The 19388-nt window shown below is 34.6% G+C and overlaps 1 protein-coding gene across 1 annotated transcript in view; it reads left to right on the forward strand.

Annotated features, from left to right (window-relative positions):
- LOC149807705 (protein KRI1 homolog) overlaps positions 1-19388 on the forward strand; it is a 54395-nt gene that overhangs the window by 6194 nt on the left and 28813 nt on the right. Inside the window, exons 3-9 of the mRNA XM_089969539.1 lie at positions 602-716; positions 4191-4293; positions 8244-8351; positions 12401-12479; positions 14123-14200; positions 14979-15082; positions 18773-18899. Of these exons, the coding sequence (XP_089825665.1) occupies positions 602-716; positions 4191-4293; positions 8244-8351; positions 12401-12479; positions 14123-14200; positions 14979-15082; positions 18773-18899 (714 nt within the window). The remainder of the gene's footprint in view (positions 1-601; positions 717-4190; positions 4294-8243; positions 8352-12400; positions 12480-14122; positions 14201-14978; positions 15083-18772; positions 18900-19388) is intronic.

Genomic DNA, 19388 nt, shown 5'->3' on the forward strand with positions numbered 1-19388 from the left:
CAAATTAGGAATATTAACACAATAATACTGCAAAACAAGGATGAAAACAAAGTTTGTTAGTTTAAATCTTTCAATTTTTCATCCTATTTAAAAAAACATGACAAGATCCCATTAGTGTCATACATTACTTCTTTTCTAAACCCTAAAAAGTTAATTTTCAAAACAGTACCTATGAGAAACTGTATCCCTTCATGTGGGGAAATATTACCTTAATGTACTGTTTCTAAATCAAGTAACATGGGCAACTTAAAAAAAGTACAATAATACAACTTTTTTTTAATACAACTTGTCTGAGATGTAAACTTTGATTTATGACACTGTGTTCTGTATCATATCCTGTTTGATTTATGACACTGTGTTCTGTACCATATCCTGTTTGATTCTGATAATGAAAGGATACCATTGTCTTTTTCTGTGCTGGGATAACAATGTGTTATATAGCATACGGACAAATATTTCTATAAGAAGTTATTTTTTTAGCTTTAGAAAATTCCACTTGGATAACTTTTTTAGATGATAGGTGAATAGATTGAATATTTTCTTGTCCAATACATTAGCCTGCATGGATTACACTTGATTCACTTTGGTTCTTTACATGCAGGCACTAACAGACAAGCTAGAGAAGGAATGGCTTACAACTCTAGTGGCTTTGAAGAGGAAGGATCCCAGAATCTACCAGAAAGATTTCAAGTTCTACCATGAATCAGAAAATGAAGGTATGATTTGTATCCATACACGTACCATCTGTGCTTGCTTGGAAGTCAAATCCTGCTTCAAAGTGTAAAGACTTAGATCTGCCATCGCATAATGGGTCATCAAATTATGTAGTTTGTTAGTAGTAACCATTAAAGCAAACAAAATAGACCCTGATCTGTTGGCCTATTCTGCTACGGCAGATCACTTTGTATGTTTGGACAACTTATAAGTGAGCACAAACAGTATTTGACAGACATACCTGACACTTAAACCTTTGCAGGGTGTAGAGTAATAAACAATAAGTCTTTGAATAATGAAGTCTAATAATTTTAATGACAATTAATACACATTCATTTTGCATAGATCATGCTAGATTCATATTTACTTACCTCTCCCTCCACAATGGGGTGTAGTTGCAGAAAAAATGGACCGGTGGTCAAAATTTTAGGTGTTTAAAACTGTTGCTTAAAAAAAGGCTTTTTATCAAACCATTGAGCCAGTAGTATAAAACAAAATAAATATCCATTCAGTTTTATGAAAAAGATTAACTTTTTCTGTAAATTTTGTTGAATGACTTTGTTTTGCAAAAGATGCCAACCTCTAGAGTTGGTTATGATCAAAAACAGGCGATGTTGTTTCTTCCTACTTTAAAAGGACAAAATATGAAATAAATATTTTCTTCTTTTTACAATCAATCAGCCTATAAACTTCCAAAGGCTGATAATTTTCTCCTGGTTAGGCTTTAGATGCATGAAATTTCACATCTTTAAGCTTGATATGTACATTGTGACAGGTATCTTGTAGATTCAGACTTCACTGTTGATTAGAAGCACGATGCATGAAAACAGCATGTTGGAAACGTTTTACATTTGAATGCAAAAGAATAGTTGATATTGAAGGTTTAACTCTAGAAAAGCAAATTCAACTCTTCGTCTCTTCATTCGTGGGTGAAATGAAAAGCACTGTGGCAACTATTTTGACCAAATTGCCCGTAGGAATGGACCATGTATATTTACTCTTACCTTCAAAGAATCGTCAAAATAATTGTTACTTTTCCCACAGTTATTGTTCTTGAAGATACCAATGTCATCTTTGCAATTAGTTCTGTTATCCATAATTTTTTGATCTATATGTTCATTTTAAGTAAAATTCATCACTGGCAAAGTCAGTCACTGTAACCAATTTATTTTGCTAAATCAATGACATTAAATTTATCCAGTTGACTCATTTCTGCATTTTTTATTACTGTGTTCAACTGAGTGCACATATCTCAACCTACACATGCTTTATGGAAGAGAAGTAACAGCTAAACCTCACAGAAAATATCATGAGTTCCGTAAAACTTTCTACAGTGCATCTGCATTGGCAATTAATGGGTTAAAGTGATATCAAAAACAAATCTTGCTTATGCTTTATTCAGTAAGAAAATATTAGAAGGTATAGTGAACTTCCAAAATGGAGAGTTCCCAATATAGGTAAAGGGAGATAATTATTATAGAATGTACATGAGTGGGTCATTACTTAGGATTTTCCAGTAAAACATACCTGGGACCCAGAGAAGGCACTTTGAATGTGGGGTATCCACCCATAGATGCAATTTGGAATTTTCTTATCACTTTAGTATGAACTCTTTAACAACAAAGTACCCTGGCATATCATTTTTTAAAAAAATGCCTTCCCTGGATACCATGCATGTTTAAATGGAACAGCCATTATAATATCATTAGGGTTCACACATTATGATGAGCTGAATTCATGAAAACTTCCAAAAATAATTTTGTTCATGCACACCGGTTGGATCAAATACAGTATTCAACTTCTGACCTAAACATTTTTTTAAATATTTTTTTTAGTCAATAATTCTTCACTGTGTTACCATATATTTGCAATAAATATGCAACATATGACCTAATTATTATTAGGAAAGTAATTCTAACCTGACTTCAGATACATACAGTAATCCTTCATGAGTATGAACCTTTCAGAATCCGTTCAGATAATTAAACATAATGAAGTGTAAGTTACATAAGTCTGTCTATTAAGAACATTAAATAGACCATACCATTTTGTCTTCTGTGAACACTTTAGTTTCTGATATGGAAATTTTCATATTCAACAAAACTTTGCAAATATGGCCATTTTAGCAATAATTGAACCTATATATACTGTACTGGGTACCTTTATAGTGGCCAACATTTTAATTGTCACTGTTCAGTTTTGTGAAGTTCTACTGTATTTTTCCTACCTCATCACCAACCTCCCTTCATGGGCAAAAATGAACCATTCTAATGGTGGCTGGTAAAGGTAATATATAATCCATTCTGTTGTTGGCTGGTAAAGGCCAAAAATGATCTATTCTGTTGGTGACTGGTAAAGGCCAAAAAATGATCCATTCTTTTGGTGGCTGGTAAAGGCCAAAAAATGATCCATTCTTTTGGTGGCTGGTAAAGGCCAAAAAATGATCCATTCTTTTGGTGGCTGGTAAAGGCAAAAAAATGATCCATTCTTTTGGTGGCTGGTAAAGGCCAAAAAATGATCCATTCTTTTGGTGGCTGGTAAAGGCAAAAAAAATTAGCTATTCTTTTGGCGGCTGCTAAAGGCCAAAATGATCATTCTTTTTGGTGGCTGCTAAAGGCAAAAAAGTCCATTCTGTTGGTGACTGGTACAGGCCAAAATTGATCCATTCTTTTGGTGGCTGGTAAAGGCAAAAAAATGAAACATTCTTTTGGTGGCTGCTAAAGGCCAAAAATGATACATTCTTTTGGTGGTTGGTAAAGGCCAAAATGGTCATTCTTTTTGGTGGCTGGTAAAGGCAAAAAAATCCATTCTGTTGGTGACTGGTACAGGCCAAAATTGATCCATTCTTTTGGTGACTGGTAAAGGCCCAGAAATGATCCATTCTTTTGGTGGCTGGTAAAGGCCAAAAAATGAAACATTCTTTTGGTGGCTGGTAAAGGCCAAAAAATTAGCTATTCTTTTGCTGGCTGCTAAAGGCCAAAAATGATACATTCTTTTGGTGGTTGGTAAAGGCCAAAATGATCATTCTTTTTGGTGGCTGGTAAAGGCCAAAACCAGTCCATTTTATTGATGGCTGGTAAAGGTAAAAGAATAATCCATTCAATTGTTGGCTGGTAAAGGCCAAAAATGAGCTATTCTATTGGTGACTGGTAAAGGCCAAAAATGATCCATTCTATTAATGGCTGGTAAAGGCAAAAAAAATCTGTTGTTGGCTGGTAAAAGCCAAAAATGATACATCAATTTGTGACTGTTAAAGGCCAAAAATGATCCATTCTATTGAATTGTGACTGGTAAAGGCCAAAAGTGATGCATCAGTTCGTGACTGGTAAAGGCCAAAAAGGATACCTTGGCTGCTAAAGAGAAGTTGCTTTGTATGTTGTGTATTCATTTACTTCTGATTATTCAATTCACTCAATCCAGCGGATAAAATAATATGCAGACGGACTTCATTAATGTTAGTCCTTTTTTTCTGTTAGATGAGGACTCTTCAGATTCTGATAGAAAGAAAAAGAAACAGAAGAAAGAAAAGCCATTGTATCTCAAGGACTATGAAAGAAAGGTGCTGCTAGAAAAGGGAGGGTAAGAAATTAAAATTATTGTAGGCATAAAAATATTTGTTTTTCACAGAAATTTGTCTTTCGGTATGAAATGGAACATCAGAATAATAATAACAATATATTATACAAAGAGTTTTGTGAATTTATTTTTATAAGCAATTTATTTTATGGTCATTTTCCTTTAATATATGAAACTTAATTTTTCAGCTCACCTCCCATCATCAGTCATCCATCATCTGTTCACAGTTGTTATTTGTAACTTCTCAAGAATGGATCGTCAGAATTTGACCAGAATACATTAGAACTAAAATAACTTGGCATTTGAATCAAAATACTTATTCCAGTAATAAAAATCAGTATTTAGATAGTTATTTGTATAATATGTGATTAGTGATACCTACATCCTGATCCAGCAGTCATCTGTGCCATGGTTCAGACCAGTCTTTACAAATTGGAAATATGCTTACTTTTTATTAAACCTTAGTAAGGACAGAAAAAGTGCTTACTTTTATTAAACTTTAGTAAGGCCAGAAAATATGCTTACTTTTATTAAACCTTAGTAAGGCCAGAAAATGTGCTTACTTTTTATTTTTTATTGGCTGTACGAGTTTTATCATGAGAGTTACTAACAGAAAGTATTTTGACATGAAATTCTTTAAGATTTTTGCAAATGATGTCAGTCCTCCATCAGAAATGCCCAGTGCTGCTGAAAGTATAAAAAATCTTGGTCTAAAACTGTGCAACAGAATTTGTCTAAAAGAAAGCATTTTAGCAAGGATGGCTTCCAGTTTTATACAGATGATGCCAGTCTGCCATCAAATTATGACGACCATTACTGAAATAATAAGGGGCCCGAGTGGCCGAGTATTCTAAAGTGCTCTCCGTTACGCATCAGTGCCATCTCACCTCTGTCTGTGTGAGTTTGAGTCTCAGATTCAGCCAATGTGGGTATGTGAGAAAGCTTGCCAGTAGCTTCTCGTGGGTCGGTGGTTCTTTCCGGGGGTTTTCCCTGGGTTCTTCCTCCACCATTAATACTGGCCGCCATGTATAGCCTATCTTGTGCTGAAAAATGGCGTTAAACCCTACAACAGCAACAACAACTGAAAAATAATAATGACTTCTTATCTGAAACCTTGGTAGAGAATTTGACTATATATGACATAGTCATCCTGATATCATGGTCTTGAATATTTTTGTTCAGAAGATGATCTACAATGAAATATGGCCACAGTAACTACAAAAGATATAATCATTAAATGAATTCTTTTGAAAAACTGCTCAACAGATTTTGACCAAAATTTGACAGAATGCATCCCAGCATCAGTGGCTTTCAGATTCATGCAAATGATGCTGATGTACTATCAGATATGGCCACCATTACTATAAATGAAAAATCTTTAAATGACTTCGCAAAAGTTACTCAACAGAATTTGAGCAAATTTGACAGAAAACATCCTATCATAAAGTCTTTTAGTTTTGTACAAATGTTGAAAATCCACTATCAAATATGGCCACTGCTACTGAAATGAAAAATAAACTTTAAAAGGCTTCTCCTTAGAAACTGCACATCATTAATTGACCAGATATGATAAAAAAAAAGCATCATGGCAAGAAAGTCGTTTATGGTGATTTGTGATTTAAATATGGCCATCCTTACACAGCTGTTCCAGTAAAATATACATGGGACCCTGGGAAGGCATTTTTAATGTGAATAGTCACCCACAGATGCAATTTAGAATTTTGTATAGTTTTCGTATGAACTCTATGGGTCATCTGAGTACCCTGGCATTTATTTTTTTAAAGTGCCTTCCCTGAGTTCATGTATGTTTAAATGGAGTAGCCCTTATTAAAAATTAAAAAATCGTTTTGAATGATTTCTCAGCACTACTTAATGAATTTAACCAGCCTTTACAAAAAGCATTGTCATGAAGGGCTTTTAAGTTTATACAGGTCCATCATTAAATGTTGCTCCTACTGCAAATATAAAACTCGGAATAACTTCTAAAAAAAACAGCAGTAATCTTTTTAGTGTTAAATTAATCGAGGTACACATGCTGATGAACTCTTTCTAGAAAGCCTTTTAACAGAATTTGACGAAATCTGATTTAAAGCATCATAGCCCAAAAGTCTTTCATATTTGTTCAAAAGATGCAGATCAACCATATGATGGTCATTACTAAACATATAAAAATATATGATTTTATCCTTTTTTTTATATAAAAAAAAACTTTTTACAGAATTCTGACAAATTGTGACAGAAAGTGTCCTGGCATTTATGGGCACTTGTGGTCAGGTGGTGGGGTTAGTCTGCAGATTCTATAAGTCAAACGGAATGAAGCAGAAAGTGACTGATATGAGTAACATCTACGAAACAGAAAGACGTGTGCTTTCATTTGTATTATTTTATCTTGAATCGAATGTCAGAGTCCAGCAATCGATCAAAGTGATATGTCAACTCTCCTTCTGATGCTTTTTGTTTTTGTTGACGGATACTGATGACTGTATGAATAGAATAAGTCGGTTTCTTACAGAATTTGATGTCGAGGCAGTTAACTTTAAAGGCTTTGAACACATTTTTCAGTTTGTTTGTACATGAATACTGACAGCCTCATCTTTTATTCCAGTACAGAGACAAATTTTATCGGTAAAAACTGGCATACCAGTTTAAAGGAACATCTGATGATCAAGAAAAGCACACACAATTTTGGTCATTTACATGCTGCTACTAGTTAAAATCAACACTAACAAAATAAAATACTTTTTTTTTGTAATACACTTCTACACATACGTGTACTTAAATAATATTGGCCTAAATTTTGATCAGCATGAGAAAACTGTTACCTTGCTGAGGCTTCGAAAGGGATGAGGCTGTTCACAGGAAAATAAAAATAACTTCAAACCACTGACATTCTTACTTTAACGTAAGTGTTGTAAAAATGTGTAACTTACTTAATCTCATTTAATGCACAGCTTGAGATCTGGCTTTGAAATTAAAATATTTGAAACATTTATAACGGTGTATCATAAAATTTGAATCATAAATCCTTTCACACTTTCTTGATGAAATCTGAAGTTGTTCTCGATTACTAAATTTCAGCTCAGATATATCCAAAGCATCATGTGTAAATTCACTTCTTTTCATAGATATCAACTGTTATTGGAACAAAACTATACTTCTCACTTATAAGTCGGGGCCCCGAGTGGCCGAGTGGTCTAAAGCGCTCTCCGTTACGGATCACTGCTATCTCACCTCTGTCTGCGTAGGTTCGAGTCTTGGATTCAGCCAATGTGGATATGTGAGAAAGCTTGCCAGTAGCTTCTCGAGGGTCGGTGGTTCTTTCCGGGGTTTTCCCGGGTTCTTCCTCCACCATTAATACTTGCCGCCATGTATAGCCTATTGTGTGCTGAAAAATGGCGTTAAACCCTACAACAACAACAACACTTATAAGTCTGATTCACCTATTAACTATAGACCCAGATCTGCTGGTGCTTCATTCAACTTGGTATATGCATTTTGTTAAGAGGAATCAGTAGAACAGTATCAACCTTGATCTGCCTGTATATTATGCAGTGGCAGATCATGGTCTCTGTTTGCAATTGGACCTGATTTATCAGGTTGTATAATAAAAGGATCATTGCTCCTTGGATCTTAGATTTCTTGGTTTATTACAAGAAAAGAAATTGCACAAAGTTGATGCTTCCTGAAAAAAATTCATTCACTATAGTTATGGGTTTTGTTAACTCGAGTCAGAGCTTTTCTTATTTAGATCAGATAATTTCATTTGTTTATTTTATTCTGATTGCCAGATATAAATCAGTAATATTTTGAGCCATAAAATATAATTGATGCAAAACACTTCATCTGTCAGACACCAATCAGTGATACATTAAGTTATTATCAACTTAGTGTTGAATGAAAAATATTTGTTTTGTAAACGATTTTTTTTTTGTAAAGTCATCTTTTTCTTGTAGCGTACTGAATGATAGTGATGAGGAGGAGAAAGAGGAGGAGAGGCAGATGAAAAATGAAGCTGACAAAAAACCAAACTACTATGAGGAACAAGAGAAGATCAGACAAAGGTAAGCTTGTATATTTATTATAACATAAAGATCGGACAAAGGGAAACATTTATATATATTGTAACATGACAAGGCTTTAAAAAAAACTACTGCATTTGTGTAGTGCCAGTTTTTCTAGACATGAAAGGTTCTGAATGATATGAATGGACTCACTGAAGCAGATTAACAAGTTCAGTCATTCCAAATAAAATTTTAATATCGACCAGAATGTTTATCATTGATAAGACAGGACATTTTTTTAAAAATCCCATTGTTATTAATGGCACTTGCTATGTAGACTGATTCTCTGATTATTGTCAAACTTAGTCTTTTATTGACTCCCATGAACTATTGTATTTTTTGTCTATTTTTAATAACAGCCTCTAATTTTTCAGTCACAGTCCATTCAAGGAAATAATAATTTTTGTCCATTATTTTTTGGGGTTAGAATTTTGTTATTTTTTCAAAACTAATTCCATTCTTCATGTCTGTCAGCATGCACTGACAAGAGGCTTATAAATAAATAGTGTCCACGTTGTGTCTTTTCATCAATTTGAGTTTGGTGTTTTCTTCACTGAGAAAGGTATACTTCTGTATTCTGTCTTGAGCTCCATCTCTTTTTAACATGTTCAATATTGTTCACTTCATTTGTGTAACTTTGTTGTATGATAAGCTTATTAGTGCCATCTTAATTATCTGTCATGTGCTATCTTTGGATTCATGGGATGTGTCTCATATAATAATGTTGTTGTACAGAAATGGAGCTTAAAGCCTGGTGACTCATGGTGATGGCAAGGGATTAATTTTCTCTGGCATTTACTGTAATTCATAATGTAGACTTCACAGTAACCCCTTTGTGATGCTTGACTGACTTCACCTGTGTGTGCCATTGTTTTGCTTTCTCAGGTTGCGTTTATCAATGACAATACATTGGATTAAATGTGGGCTTCATATCAGCTGAAGATAAGTATCAAACCCATATTTAATATATAGGGTGCAGTTTAATCAAACTTGCAGTGTTTATTTATCCACTGGTTTGAGGAAAGATGTGTTACCCACATGGCCAAGCAGTTAATCCCAGCAAATAAGATAGCCAAGAAATGTACACACAAAGATATGGACGCTGTTCAGAAAAAGATGTATCAATCTCTACCATCGCTGGTTTCTGACACAGTTACAGCCAAAAGTGCCACAGCCAAAGCTCACAAGGCTCCTAGGTCAATACCAGTATGATATAATGACCCATCTGGACCAGTCCTAAACATTTCATCACCATGGCAACAGTAATCTTTCTCAGGATAGCCAATACTAGGCTTTGCCACCAAGCGTCAGCCATCTACTCCAGCCCCAGCAATGCCTACTACTGGAGCTGGACTGCTAACATAACTGGTATGGATTCTGTGAACTGTCCAACGCTATCGATTGCTGGAACTCGACAGAGTCATGTTGATTACCTGTCATCACTATTTTGCACCCAAGTACTGAATCTGGTAACTCCTCTTTTCCAAACACCTGGTACCTGTTTTGGACCTTTCATGACAAGCATAGTAAATTCCTGTAGATCACCATGCCAAAACATGGATGGACTCACAGCCTTGTTCACCATCCTTAACAAATTGTCACCATGTTTGCTGAGGATTTTTGCTGTCATATCGCTGAGGAAAGCATACTTTGCTACAGAAAGGGGAAAACTGCCAGGGATGGTCCTGGCTTTTAAAAAGCTGTCGCAAAAAAAATCGCCAACCTCAATATTTTGTCGCCAATTTTCAAAAAGTGTCGCCAAAACAAGTAGTGTACATTTTTCCAAGTGTTAATTTAGTCTATTAATGTAACAGGCAATGAAAATTACAAAAGATGGGTTAGTTAATACTTTAATTACAACAAGCATTAACAAAATGTTACAAAGTGTTACATGAAGATCCGTCGCGATTTTAGGGCTGCCCACTTGTTGAATGCAGTTTCAAAGTCTAATATTTCACATCTGTACATGCTGATTCTCATTAAATTCTCAAGAGATGAGATGCAGAGCTTATTTCTGATGTCAGTTTTTATGAGGTTCATCATACGGAATCCACGTTCACAGTCTACAGTGCTGACAGGTGACACCAGTAGCCTCTCAGCAGCCCCCCACCCACCCCACCCCCCATGGCTAGCTTCACAAAGCTTGTAGCGAATTGCTTCCTAACTCCCAAGAATGATCACTGAATGCTGTATAAATTTTCTCGACAAGAAAAATAGGATCTCCATTCCCACGAATGAAACGTACACGAGTCAATACCTGGCAATACTGGACCGTATATATAAGCATAAATTCACACCCAATTTAGGGATTCTTTCACTCCTGTATTTTGAGAAATAAATAATTATTATTAATTATGCAAAACTGTTTTTTTTTTTTTTTTTTTGCTATTTCTTGTTGCGGAGTTTAAGTCTCTGCAGCCGTAACACGGGACTGATGGCAAAAGGAAAAGATCAATGAGTAAAATGCTGCACTGGCGACAGATGCAATTGTGATTGATATTTTTTCCATTTGCTTTGTATTTATACACAGTAGTCGGTACTTCAAAGGTTATCAGTTTTCTATGAAGGTTCAGCAAAACTATTGTATTGGTATATGTATAAAAAAAAACAGAAGGATTAGCCATACAATTAATTGTATCTGTTCTATTCGCGTCTTCAGAAGTCGGTCAGTTGTAGGTATAGTGCGGTAGCATGATTGACTGTATCGCAGCATACAGTCCTCAGCCCAGATGTCAGCATAAGCAGATTATGATGTAACAATGCACTGTAAAGATGGGGTTGTCAATAAGAACAAAGGATCGTTTGTGTAACAGATTGATTCCAATGCATTGCTTAGTCAAGTTTGTGGCTTCCTTTCGTTCTGCCTTTTAATTTATCCAGTCCAAATCCATGATTGTATGTACAAATTAAATAACCAAAAAGTATGTCGCCAAAAAAATCGCCAGATGGGATATTTTTGTCGCCAATAAGGAAAAAAAATCGCAATTTGCGACATTGGCGAAGCCCAGGACGATCCCTGACTGCCATAATGATCCATGGGTCTTGCAACTCCCCTAAAAGGGCATCTATATCTGGTTTAGTGACCCTTTCCCTCAAAGCAGAACACGAAGCCCCTGGCCTTCACCCTATCAGTTGTAGACCTAAGGCCTTGCTTTTTGCATAAGAACTGCATTCTAGTGACTTTTACTACAGCATTCAGAATCAGTGAGATATAACAGATGGCTTCCTAAAGCTTTTACCTCTCAGACCATTCATACAAAAGTATTACCCCAAAAATAGTTTACTCCAACTATTGGTTTCTCATTACTTGCCAGTATTTTTGAAAATGTGACTTTTACAACCATGCCGCAGTTATCATTATATGCATAACCTTTTAGCATCAAAGGATTGCTTCTTTTACCCTGAGATGCATGAGTTGGTTATGCTGAAACAGGAATTAGTGTAACCTTAATTGAAGATGGATTAGAGTGTATTTAACTTTTTGTCTTCATGTTAGCATGGTGAAAATGAAATGTTAAGTAGATGAGAGGCTTGACATGAATTGGAGAAGCACATTACTCTTGAGTTTTCGTTTCACTTGATCTTTCAATGTGTTTGGCATGTTTCTGTTTTGTATTTGAATCAGAGAGTTATGTTTTTGTTTTGATTGGGAAATCTAATACTTGTGTTTTTAGATAAAAATCAGTAGCTCTGTCATCACTGCTAAATTTGTGTCACCTTGCGATTGGTCAATTGTAAGTATCACTTTTACAAATATAGGTATCATTTTTCCAGTGGCAGTGGTGGTGGCATAAGTTATCCAAATGCTTTGTCCAAATTTGTAAGGTTACCATCCTGAAATCAACCAAAACTTTTGTAATATTTTATTGTGAGTCTGAAATTTGAGTCCATCTATTAAAAGCAATAAGTTCCTGTCTCACCTGCTTAAGCCGAAAGCTACATTGTAGCAATACCATTCGCAGGTGACACGCTATATGCTGAAGAATGCAACACAAATAGAAAGGGAAATATAACCATGAAATTATTGTTATGCTTTGTAAATATTTCAGCTTCAAAGCTACACTGGAAACTGACAGCTCTGATGATGAAGATATTTTGGTAGAGAGGAAGAAAACAGTGAATGAAAAGGTCAGAATAAAATACAACGTAAATATTTGCTCAACTGGCACTACTGTGGCATTGATAAAGGCAGCAGCGAATCAAGCAATATTTTTGCCATTTTAGCCGAGTCTATTCTAACACTAATATTTAAGGACCAGAGAAATTTCCCCCTCCATTTAAAAAGGGGGTCTATTTGTCTGAAGACAGGAAAGATTTAATGAAGAAAAAAGATAGGACTGAAAAATTATATGCATGATATTCCTACTAGTCTTTGACTTCTAATTCAGTTACGGCCAGTTCTGCCTTCACTTTAATACACATCAATTCATTGATCCTAAACTCCATCCATATACATTTTTTACTTTCTTTTTTGGTAATCACACTTTTTGTATAATCATACAGTTAAACATCTGTGACACAATTTGTTCAGATGACAGCCATCAACTTCACAAAAGGGTCTCATCTTGTTAACAGAGCATAATTTGTTTTCCCTTGTCATATAATAATATCAGACATTTCAACAATGTTGTAGAAATTAAAACTGTACAGTCAGGTTTTCTTGTACATAATTTTGTGTCTGATTACAAACTAAAAACATTTCAAAGTATTGGACTGAGTATAGTACCAATCATGTTGTGTTCTTCATGGATAAAGTGGAATAGAAGCAAGAGTGACTTACCTTTCATTTCGTAAATGAATGCTGCTTGAAAAACCATCTCCATGTTGTTTAGACTATCTCCTTGTTGTTTTTGTGCCATGGAAATAATGTTTAATTCCTAGGAAACTGGCACCTTCATAACAAGAGAGATGGTCAAAGTCTCCTCAGCACAATACAAAATCAGAATTTAGCCCGCCATTTTGAAAGGGTACAAGTCAGACAATAAAAGTAAGGTTTAATTTTTAATGGGTGGGTATTTCAATATAATTTGCTTTATTTTAGATGTTTAGATGTTGACATTTCTGTAGAGCAAAAATATGTAGGTTGTTGCACTCAGAGTTTCAACAGTATTTGAACAAGAACAGGTGCAGAATCACTGCTACACTAGGACATGGTAAGTATTTATTTTGTTTACTTCTATTTTGTTAAAATGGGCTGTATAAATGGGACTTTGTTAGTACCAGTACCAGAGGGATGACGAGTAAGAGTGATAGTCTGTCCGTAAACATGTCTACCTATTCATCCTTAGAGGCAGTGTGGTTTCTGAACATAACTTTATTTCTTCTCAAACCACAAATGGGCCTTATGGGTAGTGGTAGAAACCTGTTGATTTATTATTTTTGGAGCTGCAAGATCCAAGGTCAAGGTCACTGGAGCTAAAATAGCAAATTCTTTTCGACACGATAAGTTTAGTCATTTTTGTTAAACGTTAAAAAAACACTACAGTTGAAAAGGGCAGCTTCCAACTGATTTTGAGATTTTACGGTGAAAGGTAAAGATCAAGAAAGCTAATTTGTTTGATTTCTGTTCTATATACTTCAAGCATCTTCTATCTGGTATTCATCAAGCTTCATAGATAGTCTACAGAATGGCATAGGCATGTCCCTATTGAGTCACAGCCCTGGAGGTCAAAGGTCAAGGTCCAAGAAATTAAAATTGTAATTGTATCTTTTACATAATAAGTCAACTTTTGTCAGATATGATTACTTTTAAATATAATGAAAAATTGCAGGAGAAGGAAGAGACAGACTATTTAGAATGGCAGAAAGGACGAAAGAAAAGCAAAGGACCACTAGCTGGAATTGAAATAGTGAGTCAATGTCTCTGTCTTTGACTGTCTGTGTAACTCAGCCTATTGTCTCACTCTTACGTTTCTTTTATGTAGTTATTATATAATAGTTGTTTTTACTCTTCCGATGCATACTTTATTCCACATTAGTAAATCAGTATTCTTTAGTAAATACAGTTTAATACTAAACCATGAGTTTTACAAAACAACTTTGTAGTGTAGTTTTAAAAGTAAGTATTTGTAATGCCCAGACACTGTTAAAATAAAAATTCATTCTCATCTGCAAGAAAAGTGTGAGACACAGGCAACACATTTCTAAAGTTACTAGTGATGACATGATTGTCATAATAAATCGTAAGAATCTATGTTGTAGTTTTGACAGTGTCAAGTGACAGTATCAAGAATAGTATGGTAGTATGATTTTTCTTTGAAATGACATGATTCCGCTAGGTTTTAAAGCACTATGAAATTATGGTGGTCAAACTTTGATTTTATTCAGTGGCTTGAAAACGATGTAAAGATTTGAACTGATATTTGTGGAAAATTTATCTCAGATAATAAATAAGGATGTCACAATCATTTTCAGGCAGATGCATTGTCAAAAGCTTGTTAAAGACTGAATAGTCTGTAAGAGAAAGTCCAGTAATATTCGTAATGGAGTGATTAGTGTCTAGACATAGGTACCACTTTTCAGTGGCAGGATCAACAATGTTTATATTGTATGTTGAAGTCATTGACTGTTGGGGGAAATATTTTGTGGAATGCTTGTTAACCAGTTTAAACCTTTTTTTGGTTCAAGGATGGTCTGCAAGATTATTGGCAGAATCCAAAGCTAGATGAAGGAGAAAAATTTATCAGTGACTACATCTTCAATAAGGGATACCTAGATAAGGAAAAAGACAGGTTTGTCTATTTATGTTTTTGTTTTTCTGATATAAGTGAGTTATTTCCCTTGCTTTTACCTTCATTTAAGAATTTACTTACACAAGTACAGGATATCAGGATTTTTTAAAATTTCTGTAGTGGAAGAAAATGTTTTATCTTTTCAAATTGTCAACGATTGAGCTACATAATTTACACGATTCATGAAGCCATGAAACTTAAAATTAATTACAGACTGCATGAACAACCATTACGAAGCAAAGGCTGTTATGACTTTGAGTGTAATCTTTTTTCAGGCTTCATGACTTCAATGTTCTTGCACAATTTGAAGTTCAAATCTTATAATTACAAAAAGTTACAAATGTGATGAAATATATAACAGAACTATATCTTAACTCCAATGTTACATATTGTCAAAAAAGATAAGATGGGCACATGAACACTTATTATTACATAGTTCATTTCTAGTATTGTAACTAATAATTTGGGCAGTTTTCTATGTCACATGATGAAATTTTAACCAATACTTATATTTAATATTTCATTGAGTGATCATCAACTTATGTTATTATCAGTGATGTATAGACCTCAGATTTCAAAATATTCCAGAACTTATTTTTGCAAATATTTTCTTTAATGTCATTAATAAATACAAGGAAGATTTTCCTTCAATGTTTCAGACATAAACTATAGAGATATTGTAAAGCACATAACCCTTTGCTGCACAACTTTGTGCCACCCTCACCCAAAATCTATGCCTGAGGAAAGAAATTAGACTTGGAGCTAATGTTAGCTATATGTCTGAATTTTTGTAATACGTTCCATGATCGTGTCAACATTTGGAAATCCATCCTTACTAAAAAATGAAAATGTGTCTTTTGTCTTTATCCTGTAAACAAAGGGCAGTAACTCTGGAAACTTCATTTGCAGTACTGCAATAGTCAGCAAAAGACAAAGTGCAGACAGGGAAATCACACAAGACTAGTACAGACATACTGTGAATTCATCCAAATACTTATTTCTCCAACTCTATGACAAGAAAAAGATGGCACCATTTACCATCAAAGACTACTGCTCCATGATATCTGATACATCAGTCATAATAAAAATCTATCATACCTAACTAGCTGATTTTGATTTGAAATGACCAAAATCTCTCAATCAGTTTCCAAAATGGAATCTGTCCTGGGTCCTAACATAGCCAAACTCGGAGAAAGTCAAGCCATTAGCTCCAACCTCACAGGAGCTATTATCATACAAAACTTGTTTACTGATAGTTTTAGCTTCAGCATGCAGAGTGAGCAAGTTAATTACCCTTTCAGTTGACCTAAGCTATCTTCACCTCAGATTGTATGGTTTGTAGCCAAGACCCGCAGAGAATCGTCACATACTCCCTCTCATTTATTAGATAAGTTAAGAACAGCAGCCATGCAAAATTCTGGCTTCGCCAGCAAGCACTACTTGAAGCACACACAGCGACAAGTAATGGCAAGAGCAGATGAATATTTCTCCCTACAGAGGCAAGACAGCAGGATACCACCTTTTAATCCCTGTCATCTTGGCTTTAGCAGTTTATGCACTCTGTGTACGCTGCTGATATTTCAAAAGATCACTTCATAAGTATTTCAGCTCATGAAATTAAAGCAGTATCTGCTAGCTTTGCAATTGATCACAATGTTTCAATTTGAAACATCTGTTTTGTATATATAATATATGTGATTCATATTTTATTCATGATTGTAGAATGGGTCATTTAGATGACAACATCTTAAATAGCTAAGTTTGTCCATTGTTGGTTTGCACTTTGGGATGGGGTCATTTTCAGTCTGATTAAAATCAGACCTCCACTGTCCTACATGAAAATTTGACAGCAGATGCTTAGGGTCATGTTCTGGTGACCTATGCTATTACCATAATTACTAATTTTATCAGCTAATCAGATGAAGTCTTATATCATTGCATTTGGAAACCAAGCAGTGTGGTTTGAGAGCATAGCAATTTGATTCGCTTTCAGATTTTTGAAAGCTGCATTTCACTTGGCTAATTCAGAGGTCACCAAAACTTAATCCTTATGTGGTTGCTGGCAGATCTTCATGTAGGACAGTGAAGATTTGAGTTTTAATCAGATTGAGGTAATTTCATTTGAGTAAATATGTTTCTGTGGCCTTGAAAGATATAGGAGTAATCTTGTTGACAAATTTAATTGGATTTGCTTACCTGATTTTTGATTGGTTGGCTGTTAAAGGACCTGACCTTATTTACAAGTTAGAATGATCCAGTAATGAACTTTTGGCCCTCATCCTGGTTCTGAAATTGTTTTAGTTTTTTATATAAGATAATGAATAACAAAAGTATTATTCGTATTTCAAACATCTGTAGTGGAAACAGTCATTTAGTTGTATTTAAGTTTTTGATAGGATTTATTTATTTGCATCATACATTGGAATTACAAGGTGCTCAGAAACTATAGAACAAAGTAACTATTTTGGAAGTACTGTGAATTTATATAAAGACATTTTGGATTATGTCATTGTGATACATCAAGAAAGACTGTTTATATATCAACATTATTCAAGGCTTTTGCCAATAATCCCTCCTTCTATTACCTTTTCTCCTAATGTTAATGTGATCGGAGAATGTATTTGAAGGAGAAAGCTAATTTTTAAGTAAATTGTGTTACTTTGAGAATACTTACCTGATCACATTACTTAAAAACCATTCCAAACCCCACCACCACCATGCGAACTTCCTTTTTGGTATGATAGTTTGCTTGGCTTGAAAACTGGCAATACCTTGTGGTAGCAAGGGGAGTTAATGCCCTTTGTGTATATGATATAGAGTAAAAAGGAGGAATTTTCATATTTTACTAGCACTGGATTTGGGAGGCAGCAGGTTTGTATCACAAATGTTAATGTAATAAGATAAGTATTCTTTGAGAAACATAATATAAAATTTGCTTTGTTTTTTTTTCATGTGCAGTAAGTGTCTATGTAGTTATACAGGCTGCGGATGTTTTCTAATTTTATGTAGTTTTTTTTGTTGTATTCATATCATTATATATGGGTTTTTTTATGTTATAGGTGTTGTCTAATGTTATAAAGCGCTTAGAGCTTCTAAAGATTAGGCACTATACAGATTCCTCATTATTATCATTATTATCTCAGTAGTTTCTAAGTTAGATTCTGCTCCAGGGTTTTGGAGCACCACAGGAAGTAGGAGAGGTATAGGTAGTGCATGAAACGTGGCACAAAATCCTGCAAGCCCACCAGACCAATACCCTGAAAATGCTACTGGTCATACATTTAATAACATAAGACAAAATGGTATAAATGACTTAATAGTTAATACATATCGAATACACATCAGCCTTTAGTAAGATTTTTTATATAATGACACCCAGAAAGTAATGAAAATAAAAATATTTATATCATATGTCAAATTTATTCAATGTTATTAAATTCAGCTTAGGATGGACACTGACTGGGACAAGACACTGATCCAGATTCATAATAACTCATCTAGAGGCAGTGCATCAGAATCTTTAACTGCTGTTGATGACCATCTCCTAAAGCATTGATCTTTCAGCTCGGGCTTCACTGTAATATATTATATATCATTGTCATATCACTCAGTTGCTTGCTTCTGGCCTACTGTACTAAATTTGGAATGTTTTAATCATAATTAATATGTGGAGTAAAATCTTTTTCACAGGGTGCCAACATACGAGGAAGTAGTGGATGATGGAGAGGGGTTTTCTGAGGAAGAAGATATTCTGGAAAAACAAGAGAAGTTTGAGAGGAAATACAATTTCAGATTTGAAGAACCTGATGCAGATGTGGTATGTTTTGTGAAGTATTTCCAGAATTAAACTCTACATTTATCATGGAACTAAGATTGTTTCAGTTTAAATGAAATTTGGGGCTGCTAAAATCTGCAGAAACTTGGTATAGATATTCATCTTGAAATCTTGTAACCTTTATTGTGATATTCAGCAAAATATTTTTTCCTGACATTTCTTGAGTTAGGTTTTTATTTTCATTCTGGCTTTACTTACTCAGTATCCTAGTAGACCACAATAGTTGCCAAATTGATAATTTTGTTATAGGCTTTCCTCCCAGTCTAGGTATCTTGGCAAAAGATTTTTATGAAGCCTGATACATGTGTATTTTCATCCTTTGGTTTTGCCGGTCCTAAGTGAAAATGGTGTCTTTCTGACGTTCTACCTTGGTCACCATCTTGAAATGTGATTGCCACACCTCATCAGCTGTAGCTTATATTGAAGCATTCCTAATGGCATGTAATTGATCCTATTGTTACTCTGATATTT

The sequence above is a fragment of the Sinohyriopsis cumingii genome, chromosome 1 (assembly GCF_028554795.1).
Source record: "Sinohyriopsis cumingii isolate HCF-2022 chromosome 1, ASM2855479v2, whole genome shotgun sequence".
Taxonomy (NCBI): domain Eukaryota; kingdom Metazoa; phylum Mollusca; class Bivalvia; order Unionida; family Unionidae; genus Sinohyriopsis; species Sinohyriopsis cumingii.